Consider the following 13,606-nt stretch of genomic DNA (forward strand, 5'->3'; position numbering starts at 1 on the left):
TTTAGTCATGCATGCAACTAGGTGTGTTCCCAGTAACCACCAAAATTACAAAAAGAAAAAGGCGTTGCAGCTCAGAGTTACATTTTTTTCCCATTCAGTGGCATTTAAACACTGTAAGTAAGAAAGCGGAAATGACGTGAGAAACATACACAGCAATGATTGGATATCAATGAGATACATAGCAACAATATAAATCAGCAACTGATGTAATTGCCCATTTTACCACAAATCATGCATTGTTCATGCATTTCCACATGCATGGTTACATACATTTGATATGCGTTAATGGTATCTTTTTTTTCCTAAGGGATTTTTCCATTTGCTCCCAATCAGGATATATTTGTGCTGCATTTTCTCCCAGATGTCAGTCTTTCTTCTGTGGTACTTATATTTGTACCAATTGTCAAAGAGTTCTAGGTGCTCCTGGACCATGTTAATAAAGGATGCTACATCCACCCATCCCTTGGCTGCCATTATGATGCTTACAGTCAGGGCTACTTTGTACACACAACAGGTATACCAAGGAAGTGGAATGGGGAAGGACCGCTCATAAGAGGAGTCAATGGCTTTTCAGCTATAAAGTTCTTAAAAAATTAACTTAATGCAGGTATAAGAAATGCCCATACTGCACTTATGTATTATGAAAGCCCAGCTCCAGGGAAATTAAAAGGTTTTCCCATGCAGTGGAGCTGCCACTGCATTGCAAATGTTAACTGCTTGTTTATGTCTAGGGGACAGGATAAAGCTGTATTACTTACCTGCTGCAAAACACTCTTGCATTGCCATTATTTTCTAATGGCACTCAAAACTTGCCCAGGAAGACATGCTTTTTTACTCAGCGTTTGCATGCATTAAAATGTGCACAAACATGGAAGCAAAGAACATGCAATGTCTGTCGCAAAAAATGCTAAATTAGTTTTTTTGATGCATTTGTGAGCCCCATTGAACTAATTGGAGACGTGTCGCAAACACAGCACACAAACACGCACAAGTGAGCACCAATGTGACGCGTGTTCATGGAACACATGTGTAAATGCTGGATTTAGGCTCCATTCACACTTAGGCATTTTGTCACACATAGCTAGACAAGGACTCCCGTTCATTTCTATGGCCCCTGTTTACACTAGAGTGTTTTGTTGTATGAAGTTTTTCTTTGAAGTCTATGGGACCAAAAAGCTCTGTAATCTGCCAATAAGTAGCTCATCTACTTTTTCCAGCGACAGGGGTTTTTCTGCTTGCAACAAGATGTGAACAGGAGCCATAGAAATGAATGGGATTCCTTGTCTTGAGCATTTTGTTGTGCTCACCATTGAGCGACATAAAAGGAAACCTGCCCTGCGAAATGCCATGCAGCGATCGCTGCATGTAGACAGGAACTGGCTGCAATGAGGCTGCAGGAGATCAGTACTGCTCAGATGCAATAAAGAAAAAAAAGGTGAAAACAAGCATTTTACCAAAAAATTTCAACTGTTTATGATATAGTGAATTAAAACCTAAATATCAATCAGGCAAGTTTTACATCAACTTTAATCTGTAAACAACACATGATCAGTACTGCTTGCAGTTAAAATGCTTCATTTACTGAACAGAGTTTACTGCCATGTCCATATCTCCTGACACTGGCCCTAAAAGAGCTGTAGACCCGGCTATACAATGAAGAGACCTGTAGTCACTGCATTGCTGGTCATATATCAATTCTCCAGCCAGCACAGCCTGTACTCGCCCTCCATGATAGGTAAGGGCGGAAGTGACGTCAGAGGTGACCTCCACTTCCTATTCAGCTGGGATCTATGGAGCGCTGTGTTGCTTCATCCTGGTATCTCGGAGCCTCCATCCTGCTCGCCAAGTACCCGGACTGAAAACAGGAAGTGAGTATCCGGCCCAGTGACAGGAGCTGTGTGCACCCTGATCGGGTCACATCATTCCACCACCATTGTTTATGTGGACGTCTGCCCCTCCATCATCACAAATGTGAAGTGTATATATAGCACGTACATATAACGTGCGTTATATACTAGCACAGGATAGTGATCACACAGGAATACTTTGCTATATTTATTGTTGTTTAGTTTTATAAGGTTGGTGTCCGGTTTAAAGTAGATGTAAACCTCGTATAAGCTTTAGGGTTGGTGCATACCTTAGCATTGCTCTAAACATATGGGAGCTGTGCATTAGCCAGGTGTGCTTTTGTGTTGCCATTCATTTTCCATGCTCACCCCAACGCTCCTCCTGGCAGGTGTGCATTGCAGTGCAGAACAATTCACGGAACCCTAATAGAGTTGCCGTGTGGTGATAACAAAATAGTGCATTCATTTTTTTTTTTTTTTCACCGCACAGCATTGCATCGCATGTTATTGTGATACCTCCGTCTTTGCTGTGCGATAGAACAGGGGGTAGGTAAACTCCAACCCTCCAGCTGTGCTTTAACTACAAATCCCAACATGCCTCTGCCTCTGGGAGTCATACCAGTAACTGTCAGTCCTGCAATGCCTCATGGGACTTGGTAGTTTCACAGCAGCTGGAGGGCTGGAGTTGCCCACCCCTGCTTTAGACCAACGGGTCCTGTACATTTAGCGCACCCTATGGTGTGAGCCAGCCCTTAAAGAGGAACTTCACACCCCACTGTAATTTTTTTTAACACCTTATCTTGTACTCTGGGTTATCCCTAAAATACATACTGCCACGTCCAGTAAATCCAGCATCCGTCTGTCTCTCCTGGGTTCTTGCAGTTGCCCCCTGATGACATGCATGTGCCACAGAGCGTCATTAGGGGCCAACTGCAAGAACCCAGAAGAGATAGCCAGTAGTGATGGTCTCGGGCGTGTTCGCTTCTCCACGTGCCAAGCCCGCCAGGAAGCTGACAGCGCTGCAGCGCCAATCACAGGCACTGAGACATTTTCCCGGTCCGCAGCTGCAGAGATCGGGAAATGTCTCAGTGCCTGTGATTGGCGCTGTCAGCTTCCTGGCGAGCTCGGCACGTGGAGCTGCGAACACGCCCGAGCCCATCACTAATAGCCAGCCTTTTGTTGAAGCACAGGGCACAGCCAAGACCTCCTGGGATGTAGGATGTTAGTACTCCAGGAGGCTGCAGGCAAATTTGACATCATTCTTGTCTGGGCAAGAATCACAAAAATAAAAAAAAGTACTTGGGGTGGAAAAACATAAAAATTGTGAGAAAGGAGGGAGGTGACAATACAATGAGTCAGGAGACTGAGGATCCGCTTTAACATGTTAATGTCATTTTCAATCTCTTTTTAAATGTGCAGCTTTGATTACTTTAATACCTGGTGATCCTGCTCTGAAGGTCCTTGTTCATGGACTTTGTGTTAGAGGGTGACAACTCTGTCCTGTCTCCCATATGTTCTTGTGTGGTGTCACACAAGCTTCCAATAGAGACTATGTGGCTGTTCTGACACACATTGCTCAAAGTTGTACCATTAGGGAACTGTTGCTGGAGTCCATGTGGGTAGACAGGAAGTGTATGTACAGAGTCGGCAAGAGATCAGCAATTCTGTGATTTAAGAAAGAATAAAATTTAAAACTAATATTACATTTTTTTTAAATGACGTTTCTTTATAATATATAGTACTTGGCAAACCATACGTTATCTGATTAGGGTTTACATCTACTATAGTAGAAAGGCATCATGGCACACTCACAAACCAGCATGTAAAACAACTTGTCTCACCACTAAGGACAATGACAGAGGTTTGGATACACGTCTTCTGCAAAGGATGTGTAAGCCGCACTGCCGCGCCAAGGCACCTCTTATAGTGCGGTCCTAACTCTAAACTATGAGAGTCTCCATCTTGGAGCACATGAGGGCAGAAGATATCAAATTGGGTGCAGGCCTGTCAGGAGGACGCCCCACCTCCTTAAAGGTACAGAAACACACAAGGGATCCCGCACATCCCATTGGCAGCTGAGAAACCCCATGCGTCGCTGCACCAAATCGGTAAAGCAAAACAAGTGTGCCATGATGCCTTTCTACTGTTCCACTGTTCAAAGCCCATTTTGTGTGCACCTTACTGTATAACTGGTAACAAATTGTTGAGTGCGTTTGTCGTTTGTTTTGCTTTACCGATCTGCATCCCAAGCCAGTAATTTACATGTGTACAAGCATACATACACACGTAAATTCAAGCTAGAGGAATGGAATAAGAATTTTGCCGGTCTGTATATTTATGCGTCTAAATAGGTGTTTACAGAAGCACTTTACTGACCTTTGGGGACGTTCACACCTTTGCATTCTGTGAACGTGTGTCAAACACTTGTTCACCGAACGCATAAAAAATGTGCAACATGCTTGCAGCGACATTACTTGTTAATGGCATCCCGAACGCTGCCAGGAAAGCGCACATTTTTCCCCACGCATGGACACAAGTTAAAGTGTGCACAAACACGCGGGTAAAAAATATGGTATGCCTGGAGCAGAATCTGCTACATGAGCTACTTTGCCGCATTTGTCACGTGTGCAGCACCCATTGAAATCAATGGGTATTGTAGGACAAACACGTGAATGCAACACGCATTTTCGGGATGTCAAGGTGTGATTCCGGGACTATGCATTTTGTTGCACAGGATTGTGCTAGGTACCCTTTTGACTTATAGCAGTGACACTGACTTTAAGGTAAAAGAGAACTCCTCACACTTCCCCTGCCCCTGCTGTGTCTGAGTGGCCAATGGCTAGGACTGAGCATTAGTACATTGGAGGTGAGAGGGGTACTTGAAGTACAGCAGCTGTCAATCTATTAGCTAGGATAAGGAAGGAGTGGGGAGTGTCTTGCCTTGCTGTGCCTGCGTGTTTTTGAAGATGCATCTTACTAGCACACGGAACAGTGGCTCCATAGGACTCTGCAAGGGAAAGTAACCAACCTAAAATAGCATATCTGGACCATTGATTTGGGGACCAACTGATTTTGCAGGAAACTAAAGCTACACTATATTGCCAATCCTCCAAATCATTGGATTCAGGTGTTCTGTGAAATTTCCTTGCTACTAAATATTCCACGGTCACCTGTTAATGGTATTATAACAAAGTGGAAGCAACTGCGAACAACAGCAACTCAGCCATGAAGTGGTAGGCCATGTAAAATGACAGAGCGGGGTCAGCGCATGCTGAAGCGCAGAAGTCGCCAACTATCTGCAGAGTCAATAGCTACAGACCTCCAAACTTCGTGTGGCCTTCAGATTGGCACAACAACAGTGCGTAGAGGGCAAAAGTACATTATACAGCGCAATGCAGAATACCACCAGCTATAATGTACTATTGCTGGCATTTGTTGTATTCCTCTATAGGTGGTGGTATTCTAAATTGTGCTGTATAATGTACTATTGCTGGGATTTGTAGTCCTCTATAGCCGGTGCCATTCTGCATTCATTGCTGTATAATTTTATACTTTTCATTATCACTATATTGCACAACACACTTTTTTTTTTCTTTTTTACTTCCACCGCTCCAAGCTTGCTCCTGTAATGAACTGCAATCTCAATACAAACTAGTAATCCCATCACAGGAGCCATTTTTAACAATGTATTTTATTTTTTAACTGATTAATCGAACTTAATAATCGGCTAACTAATCGATTTTGAAAATAATCGTTAGCTGCAGCTCTACTTGAACTTGTGGGAACAGTTTGGGGATGGCCCTTCCTGTTCCAACATGACAGTACACAAGTGCACAAAGCAAGTTTCATAAAGACATGGATGAGCGATTTTGGGGTGGAGGAACTTGACTGGCCTGCACAGAGTCCTGACCTCAACCCGATAGAACACTTTTTGGGATGAATTAGAGCAGAGACTGCCAGCCAGGCCTTCTCCTCCAACATTAGTATCTGACCTCACAAATGCGCTTCTGGAAGAATGGTCAAACATTCCCATAGACACACTCCTAAACCTTATGGACAGCCTTCCCAGAAGAGTTGAAGCTGTTATAGCTGCAAAGGGCAGGCCAACTCAATATTGAACCCTACGCACTAAGACTGGGATGCCATTAAAGTTCATGTGCTTGTAAAGGCAAGAGTCCCAATACTTTTGGTAATATAGTGTATTTCAAATGCTTATTAAATCACTTACAAAGCATGCTGCTTCTTGATGTTTATACGTTTAAAAGCATTTTGACTTAAATATCACTTTAATGTGCTGACATGGTGTATTCTCATAGGAGGAGAAAGCAAAGAGAGACAGAGGGATAAGCTCATCACTGAGCTGCTTCTCCTCCTTTCACTGTCTACTCAGACTTGGGTGGGTCCAGCATGATTAGGGCCCAGATGAAGTTGGTTAAATGGTACTGGCCATCAGACTGAGAACATCTAGTGGCAGAAAAAAACAAGTATGGAGCGGCCTCTCTTGATTGAAGGTGAATGTTGCAGTGGAAGTTGGTGTTGTTATTTTACATTTTTATGGGGCTATCTGTTTTTAACTTATTGTTGGTTGGAGTTCTGCTTTAAAAGACAAAAAGGGAGCAAGTAAGATAAGTTAAATGTTAGGGTTTCCATACACTAATGCCAATTTTAATCCATTTTGAATAGAGTAACAAAGGTTTAACATCTCTCTTATTTTTTATTTTTTGCCTTCTGTGTCTCATTGTAGAGATTTGCTTTCACTTCTCCTTCAGACACAAGAGGAAGTGAGGGGAAATATCTCCAAAGTAAGGGAAACATCTTCCTTCCTTTAGGCAGTGGTCACCAGAACCAGTGCCCACAATGGAAGATTTACACTATTCCTTCTTTGGTGAAGACTCTGGATTTTCCTTATTTCATGTAAAAGATTAATAGAGATTTCTTCCTTGGGGTGACTGGCAGCAGTAAAAGCTTGACAGAGGTTCTGATTTTCACACTGTGGCAGAGACAAAAGGAAATAAAAGTGTTGTCTGAAGTATACACTGAGTGGCCAGATTATTATGTCCACCTGACGTTTGTAGGCAAATTAGCTATAATTTCGCGCTGAAGTTGCTAGAGGGCCAGACCATTATAAATAGGGAAGCAGGTTGTTTACCACAACAGTAGAAGTGATTTTTTTCTGAAGATATGGGTAAACAACGCGATTTAACAGCCTTTGAACGTGGGATGTTGGCGCTCGGAGCCATGGAGCGAGTATCAGCAAATCAGCAGAATTCGTTAAATGTTCAAGAGCAGCTGTTGTTAAAGTGTTTAAAGACTGGACTGTCAGCCGAAAATCTGGGTCTGAACGTGCGAATTGTGGCCGTCAGCGACTAGTCAATGTTAGGGCAGAACGGAGAGTGGCAAGACTGGTACAAGACAACAGAAGGGCAACAGTGCAGTGTCCGATTCCTCGCATCACCTTTCAACATCTCATGGAGTCACGAGGCGGCCCAACTAAGTCATCTCGTGGCCCAACAAAGTACTGATGGGGTGGTCATAATAATCTGGCCACTCAGTGTATTTGGCTTTGTGTATGCCCAGCCTACAGGAGAACGGACAACAAACAGATGAGTGTACTTCTACTTCCCATGACTTTCACACTCTGATTTTTATAGTTGACCTGGAGCTATAAAATCATATCTAAAACAAAAAAAGAAAACGTATATTGCATTACCTTTTTCCGGCTTTTGGTGTCTTTATTATCACCTGGTGATCCTGAGAATACTCACTTTCATTCCCATTGTGGCTACACTCATTCCTCCACTGTATATATGGAGGGAGCCATGGTTGTTACACAGACTGTACTGCAAACATGTCTTCATCTCCATTATGTTTGGGGTGGGGAATTATTGGTTCACAAAAAGAAGATAACGTTGTTTGTGCTTTTAGTTCAGCTCACAGGAAGTGACATGGACGCTGCGTTTCTGGCAAGATCTGCACATCTTTTCTGTACTTGCTGACAATGTTCTTAGCCTGAAAAAAGAAAACGAATGCAGCCAGCACATCTAAAAACTGGTAAGTTTCATATATTACATATTTGTTCTAAAGATGAGATATCCTTTAAACAGAACTCCAGGCAAATCGTGCTCGTTAGTGCTCGGTGTGACGTACGCCCGGCCCAAACCCGCTGTACGTCAATCCTACGTGACTATACACAAGTCTGAACCGAGCGTGAGCATCACAAGGACGTGGCGATACCACTCTCAGCCTCACCCTGCACAGAGATTTCCCAGCTCGCCGGACACAATCTCAGGCCAGCAGACTGAGAGCGATCGTCACCAGGGTTGGTTAACTCCGCAGTTAACCCTTTACGCACAAACGTTCACTGCCACCATGTGTTTTTTCGTACCAGAAACATAGGCCGTGCCCAGCAAATGCTGCAACAATTTAAACACTTAATGCCTGTGATACCGCTGTCCTCTCAGACAGGAATATGACAGGACTTAATATACAGTAGCGCTCTTCACAGAGGCAAGGATACTTTAAGTTCGTATTTAGAGCGTAGAGATGAGCTTAACAATTTTTAAGATCGTCCTTTAATAAAAGAAACGGTGCTGAAAATATACAGAAAAATATATTAATAAAAAGAGACAAAATATATATGCACAACAGAAAAATAAAAGGAGAATACTCAACAGTCCTGGAATTAGGAGTTCTGGCAGAGTTCAATAAGCAAAGGAGAAGTCTGCAGGACTCTTCTGCAAGCAGACTTCCAGCAGATAATGTCGAGAGATTAAAGGGGAACTCTTCTGCGATGTTAAGACTTCTTTTAGTTCCTTGATGTTCCAAGAGTCAACTCTAGTGGCCTAGACAGAATATTTTATAAGCCCCTTTTGTAAAGGGGTGTCCTGGAGTCGGCCCCTATGGAAGGGAAAGCAGGGAGGAGGATAAACTTGAATTTTTCACTATCCCCACCCAATTCCACATAATGAAATGGAGCTGATTTTGTAACTCAGGTTTTATGACTTTCGTGTGAATGCGGGGTCACCACCTCTACCGGACCTGCTTGTTTATATTAACTTGTCCACTGGTAATAGATGAGCGATGTGTGCCATGCCTTTCATTAGGGACAGCCATAACAGGCTTGGAGAGATATTTTGGACTTTCACTAGGGCTGGGGCAATAAAAGATCACAGCCAGCTAGCAAATCTCCTGTTCTGTGAAATGCCTGGCAAATGACTAAACGAAGGCCTGTATTTGCTCTGACTGGAAAACAAAAGAATTCTATTTTTTAATATTCAGACTCGGACTCCCATTATCGTCACACTCGTTTTGTCTAGGAAACTAAAATAGCAAAGTTATACTCACCCGGACCGTGATCCCAGCTTGCTCTTAGAACGGTCCCTTCAGCTTCATTCCAGCAGCCTAAGGTCCAGTGAGAGTCATCGCATACAATACAGTGTATAGAACATGAGAACGCCGAGGGAGATACCATCACTGGAGCAGAGAAGGAGACAGGCTGGAGGGACGTGTCTAGGAGCTAGCCAGGATTGTGGTTCAGGTGAGTATAACTGTGCTATTTTAGCTTCCGAGACAAAACCCTGCAGTGCGGGGGTAGCTCCACTGCGGGGTTAAGATTTGATTTGCTCTGCTATCTGCTTGATAGTCCTGCTTTAAAGCCTAACTCTAGCTGCATTATATGTTTTGCATGTTATAATATAGACGGCAATAAATACCCAATTGGGCACCCCTCTTATGAAGTAAGGGATGGTTTGTTACCTCTTTGGTGATTGCAGACTATATTGCTGTATTATGTGGCCACTACATTCCATGTCAGCAGTCTTATGTTCTTGTTGCAGGTTGAGTATGAGCACAGGTGACGAAGAGTCTGGAGGAGTGAAACTTCAAACCACAAGAAGCTCCCTAACACTCACACAGGACCTCGATGGGAATTTAATCCTGCATTGTCCTCAGAATGGTACCAGGAATTCCTTATCTGTAATGCTAAGCAAAACACACAAGTGCTGAAAGAATTCAAATGTTCTCACTTCTATAACAGTATTCACCTGCACTTGGTGAAGTCTCACATCATCGCAACAAAATATGTCATGATGTTTGTTAAATAGTTTTAAAGGAGTCCTCCAGTCATGAAAACTCATAGTAAATCTATAGTACATATTAACAACCACTTGAAAAGCCATCCACAACTCTGCCCCTGGCTATATGTCAAACCTGTTCTCAAAGTATCACCCTAACCATCCTCTCCACTCCTCCCAAGACCCCCTGCTTTCTATCTCCCTCATCAACTCCTACTATGCCCACTTCCAGGACTTCTCTAGAGTCTCTCCCATCCTTTAGAACTCCCTACCGCAGCCTGTCCATCTATCTCCTACTCCGTTTACCTTTAGGCGATCCCTAAAAACTAATCTCTTCAGGGAGGCCTATCCCACTCTACCTAACCACCGAACTAGCACTTTCTCAAACATCTTATTCCCACACAGCTACTACCTTTTCTATCACTAGCTCCTCTTTTGTAGATTGTAAGCTCTCACAAGCAGGGCCCTCCTAACCATCTGTATTTAACTGTACAGTCTTCCTTTGTATTGTAATGTGCTACACAAACTGTTGGCGATTTTATATAAATCCTCTATATTAATGATTATATTAATAGTACATTTCAAGTTGTACCCATGTGCTGTTTCCTTTTTTAATTATGAACTGCAGTAAATGTGGCAAATTCCTTTTGCAGCAGCTTACAACAATTTGTGATTATAGAAAGTGGATGAGACAGTGCTAGATTGATTGGTAGTGTGGGTATTTAATTTTATTTCAGGTATTTATAAAGTCCTGACAATTTAAAGTGACCTTAAACCCTCAGATTTTTTAACATAAAACAATACTGTAATGTGCGCCTTACTGTAATTCATGGTTGTTTCCCTTCTCTTTGCTGCTCTTCCTTTTAAATCTGTATCTGTTCTCATGCTGGGCAGAACTTCTGTTTTGCAGCAGACTGCCTTGTCTCAGGAATGGATACACGGTGTCTGTGTATACGTTTGTATAGGCTTGTAACCTGAGCCAGCACTACAGGAAGAGGCCCTGAGCTGAAAAGAGGACCTGTCACATATTTTGCTATCACATAGGAGGGTTTTATTAGCCCCCGTATGTGATAGCAATAAAGTTTAGTGAAAAAAAAATATTAAAGTTTCACATAAAAAAGAATAAAAAACAAAAAGTCCCCACACATACACGCATGCAAACATGCGTCGGGGGCGCATACAGGCAAAAACGACGATTGCGCCCTTTACCCCGCACATGTTACATATTGCCGCCAACGTCACAGTGAGAGCAATCATTCTAGGGCCATCAATCACTGATAACACTAAACTTATGAGCGGTAAAAGCTTTTAAATGGTCGTCTATGGCCAATTTTGAGTATGGTAGTTTTCTGCGATTTCGCGGGTGCACGCAATTTTAAAGCTTGACATGTTTGGTGTCTATTTACCCGACGTGACCGCGTCTTTTATATTTTACCAAAAAACTGGGTAATAATGTTTCCTAACATAATGTTAAAAAAAACTTTTTTTCTTCAAAATTTTCAGTAATTTTTCCTAATTATTGTAAAAAATAAAACCCCCAGTGGTGATTAAATACCACCAAAATAAAGCTCTATGTGTCCCCCCAAAAATGGTATAAAATTTCAGTTCAGCGTTGCATGATGAATAAACGTCAGTCAAAGTACCGCAGCGCTGAATACTGAAAAATGGCCTGACCAGGAAGGGGGTCTAAACACCTGGTCTTCAAGTGGTTAAATGCCAACCTGGAGGTAGGTTGGTACTTGCATGCAAAATGCACCACAGGTTCAGGGCTTCCAGATTGTTACAAACCAAAGGTACGCATAGACAACCTATAATGCCTCCAATTGCAAGATGATATTAGCTCATTTTCTTTCTCATTAGAACACATTCACTTTAAGTTTTGGTGTGTCATTACTTATGCCCCTTTGAATTAATTTCAATATTTTGTACTTTTTAGTGTCCGAGAATGACCAGAGCTTTGAGGTGACCATGACTGCCACCACAGAAGTGGTGGATGGCGACATTAATGAAGAATCCATAACTCAGATACAGGTAAAACGTGGAAGCAGAGGAATGTTTATGAAATAGGTTTGGATAAACTGTAGACTGAAGTTAAAGTAAACCTGTCACTTTACCTATATAGGGTTAAGTAGCAAGTTCTCTTTATAGCCCACCTTCTCTTCTCCTATTACTTCCCTTCCTCATGCACCTCTGTTACCCTGTTCACCAGAAGCCCCTGGAGATATCTGGTACTTCAGGGTGTGGGGGAGCATGTGACCCTTCTTCCCATGATTGACTGAACGTTGCCTTAGTGTCCAGTCGATAGGTCTGAGCACTGTCATATGAGGTTGCAAGCAAAGTACTTATCCCTGTGTAAGCTCCACCACTGAGCTTACACAAGGCTTTCTATTTGGAGCTGTGATGAGTGAAATGGGGAGGGGGGGGGGCACGGAAAGATAGCGGAGGAGGTGGATGAATTCAGGGCAATCTGACAAGTTCACTTCAAATATATCAATAAACTAGGGTGTCCCCTGCACACCATACAGCAATAAAGACCAGAAGTAATGGTGGTGCTTGTAGTGATGTCCACGTATGGCGCCGTGCATATATCAGATGAACAGCAATGAGAATCACCAGCACTTATGGGATGAAATAGATCCAAATTTTCTTTTTATTGTAGACACGTGTCACTTGTATTAAGAATTGTATTTGCCGCTTTAGTTTTAATTTGTCCCCTGGAGCCGGGTTTGCTTGGGGAGGTGACTGGTGTCTGGTTTTTGGTGTTTGATTCTGCAGAAGCGGCGGGGAGAGCAGTGACATGTCCAGCATGAATCCAGAGTATGACTATTTGTGGTTCCAAAATGTTGGCTTCTTGATACAAGTGACATGTTTCTACAATACAAGGTCAATTTGGATTTATTTCATCCCATGAGTGCTGGTTATTCTCATTGCTGTCCACTTGAAATATATGACAGCTTTCTCTGTTAACTTGACCATTTCAGATCAGATTGTCTGGCTCTGACATGTATTGAGCCCTTTGATAGGTAGCAGTAGTGCATAAGATCATTGTATTCTGATAGCGGCTCCGGCCACTTGCAGCTGATTTGGCTGCAATTACTATTCAGCTGATGATTTTCCAGCATGTCCCTTCTGCTAAAGTTAAAGGAGAACTATGGGGTTAGGGCTTTTCCCCATAGTTCTCCTTAGGGTAACGGGAGGACACAAACTAGCGTCCTCCCATCACCCTAGGCTCAGTATAAAGCGAGCTGTAGCTCGAGGTAAATGAGGTGAGTGAAAAGCACTCACCTCATAGTTCTCCTTTAATCTAATGATCAACTTCGGTCAAGGGGATAAGGCCAGCCATGGATCTAACTTCTACTGAGTCGGCCGAAATTCGCTCCGTGTGTGCCCATCTTAAGCTGACTTGCTCAGTTTGTCAGCATTTGTTCCAGGAGTAGCTCTAGTTATTCAGACCATCCCATTACCATTTATTGCTGAGCTGGTGACTTAAGAACCCTTGCTTATAATATAGGAGAGCTCTTGCCAGGCACCCCCACTGCAGGTATCGTGCTTTCTTTCACTTACAAAGAGCCAGTTGTATAAAAGAAAAAAGTCAGCGCTAAAGCATCGCTAATACGTATTTCTCAACCTTCAAACCAATTCCTATCTGCCATGGAAGTTTGAATGTGATTAGTAATGCAGGAAATA

General features: G+C 42.8%; 1 protein-coding gene across 1 annotated transcript in view; it reads left to right on the plus strand.

Moving 5' to 3' along the window:
* The first annotated feature begins 1,795 nt into the window (after positions 1-1,795).
* The window catches only part of DMTF1 (cyclin D binding myb like transcription factor 1), a 31,760-nt gene continuing 19,949 nt past the window's right edge, over positions 1,796-13,606 (plus strand). The window contains exons 1-3 of the mRNA XM_018565040.1: positions 1,796-1,868; positions 9,683-9,801; positions 11,856-11,950. Of these exons, the coding sequence (XP_018420542.1) occupies positions 9,690-9,801; positions 11,856-11,950 (207 nt within the window). The 5' untranslated portion in view covers positions 1,796-1,868; positions 9,683-9,689. The remainder of the gene's footprint in view (positions 1,869-9,682; positions 9,802-11,855; positions 11,951-13,606) is intronic.

This window comes from Nanorana parkeri, unplaced genomic scaffold, assembly GCF_000935625.1.
Source record: "Nanorana parkeri isolate BGI_ZX_2015 unplaced genomic scaffold, ASM93562v1 scaffold808, whole genome shotgun sequence".
In the NCBI taxonomy this organism is placed as follows: Eukaryota; Metazoa; Chordata; class Amphibia; order Anura; family Dicroglossidae; genus Nanorana; species Nanorana parkeri.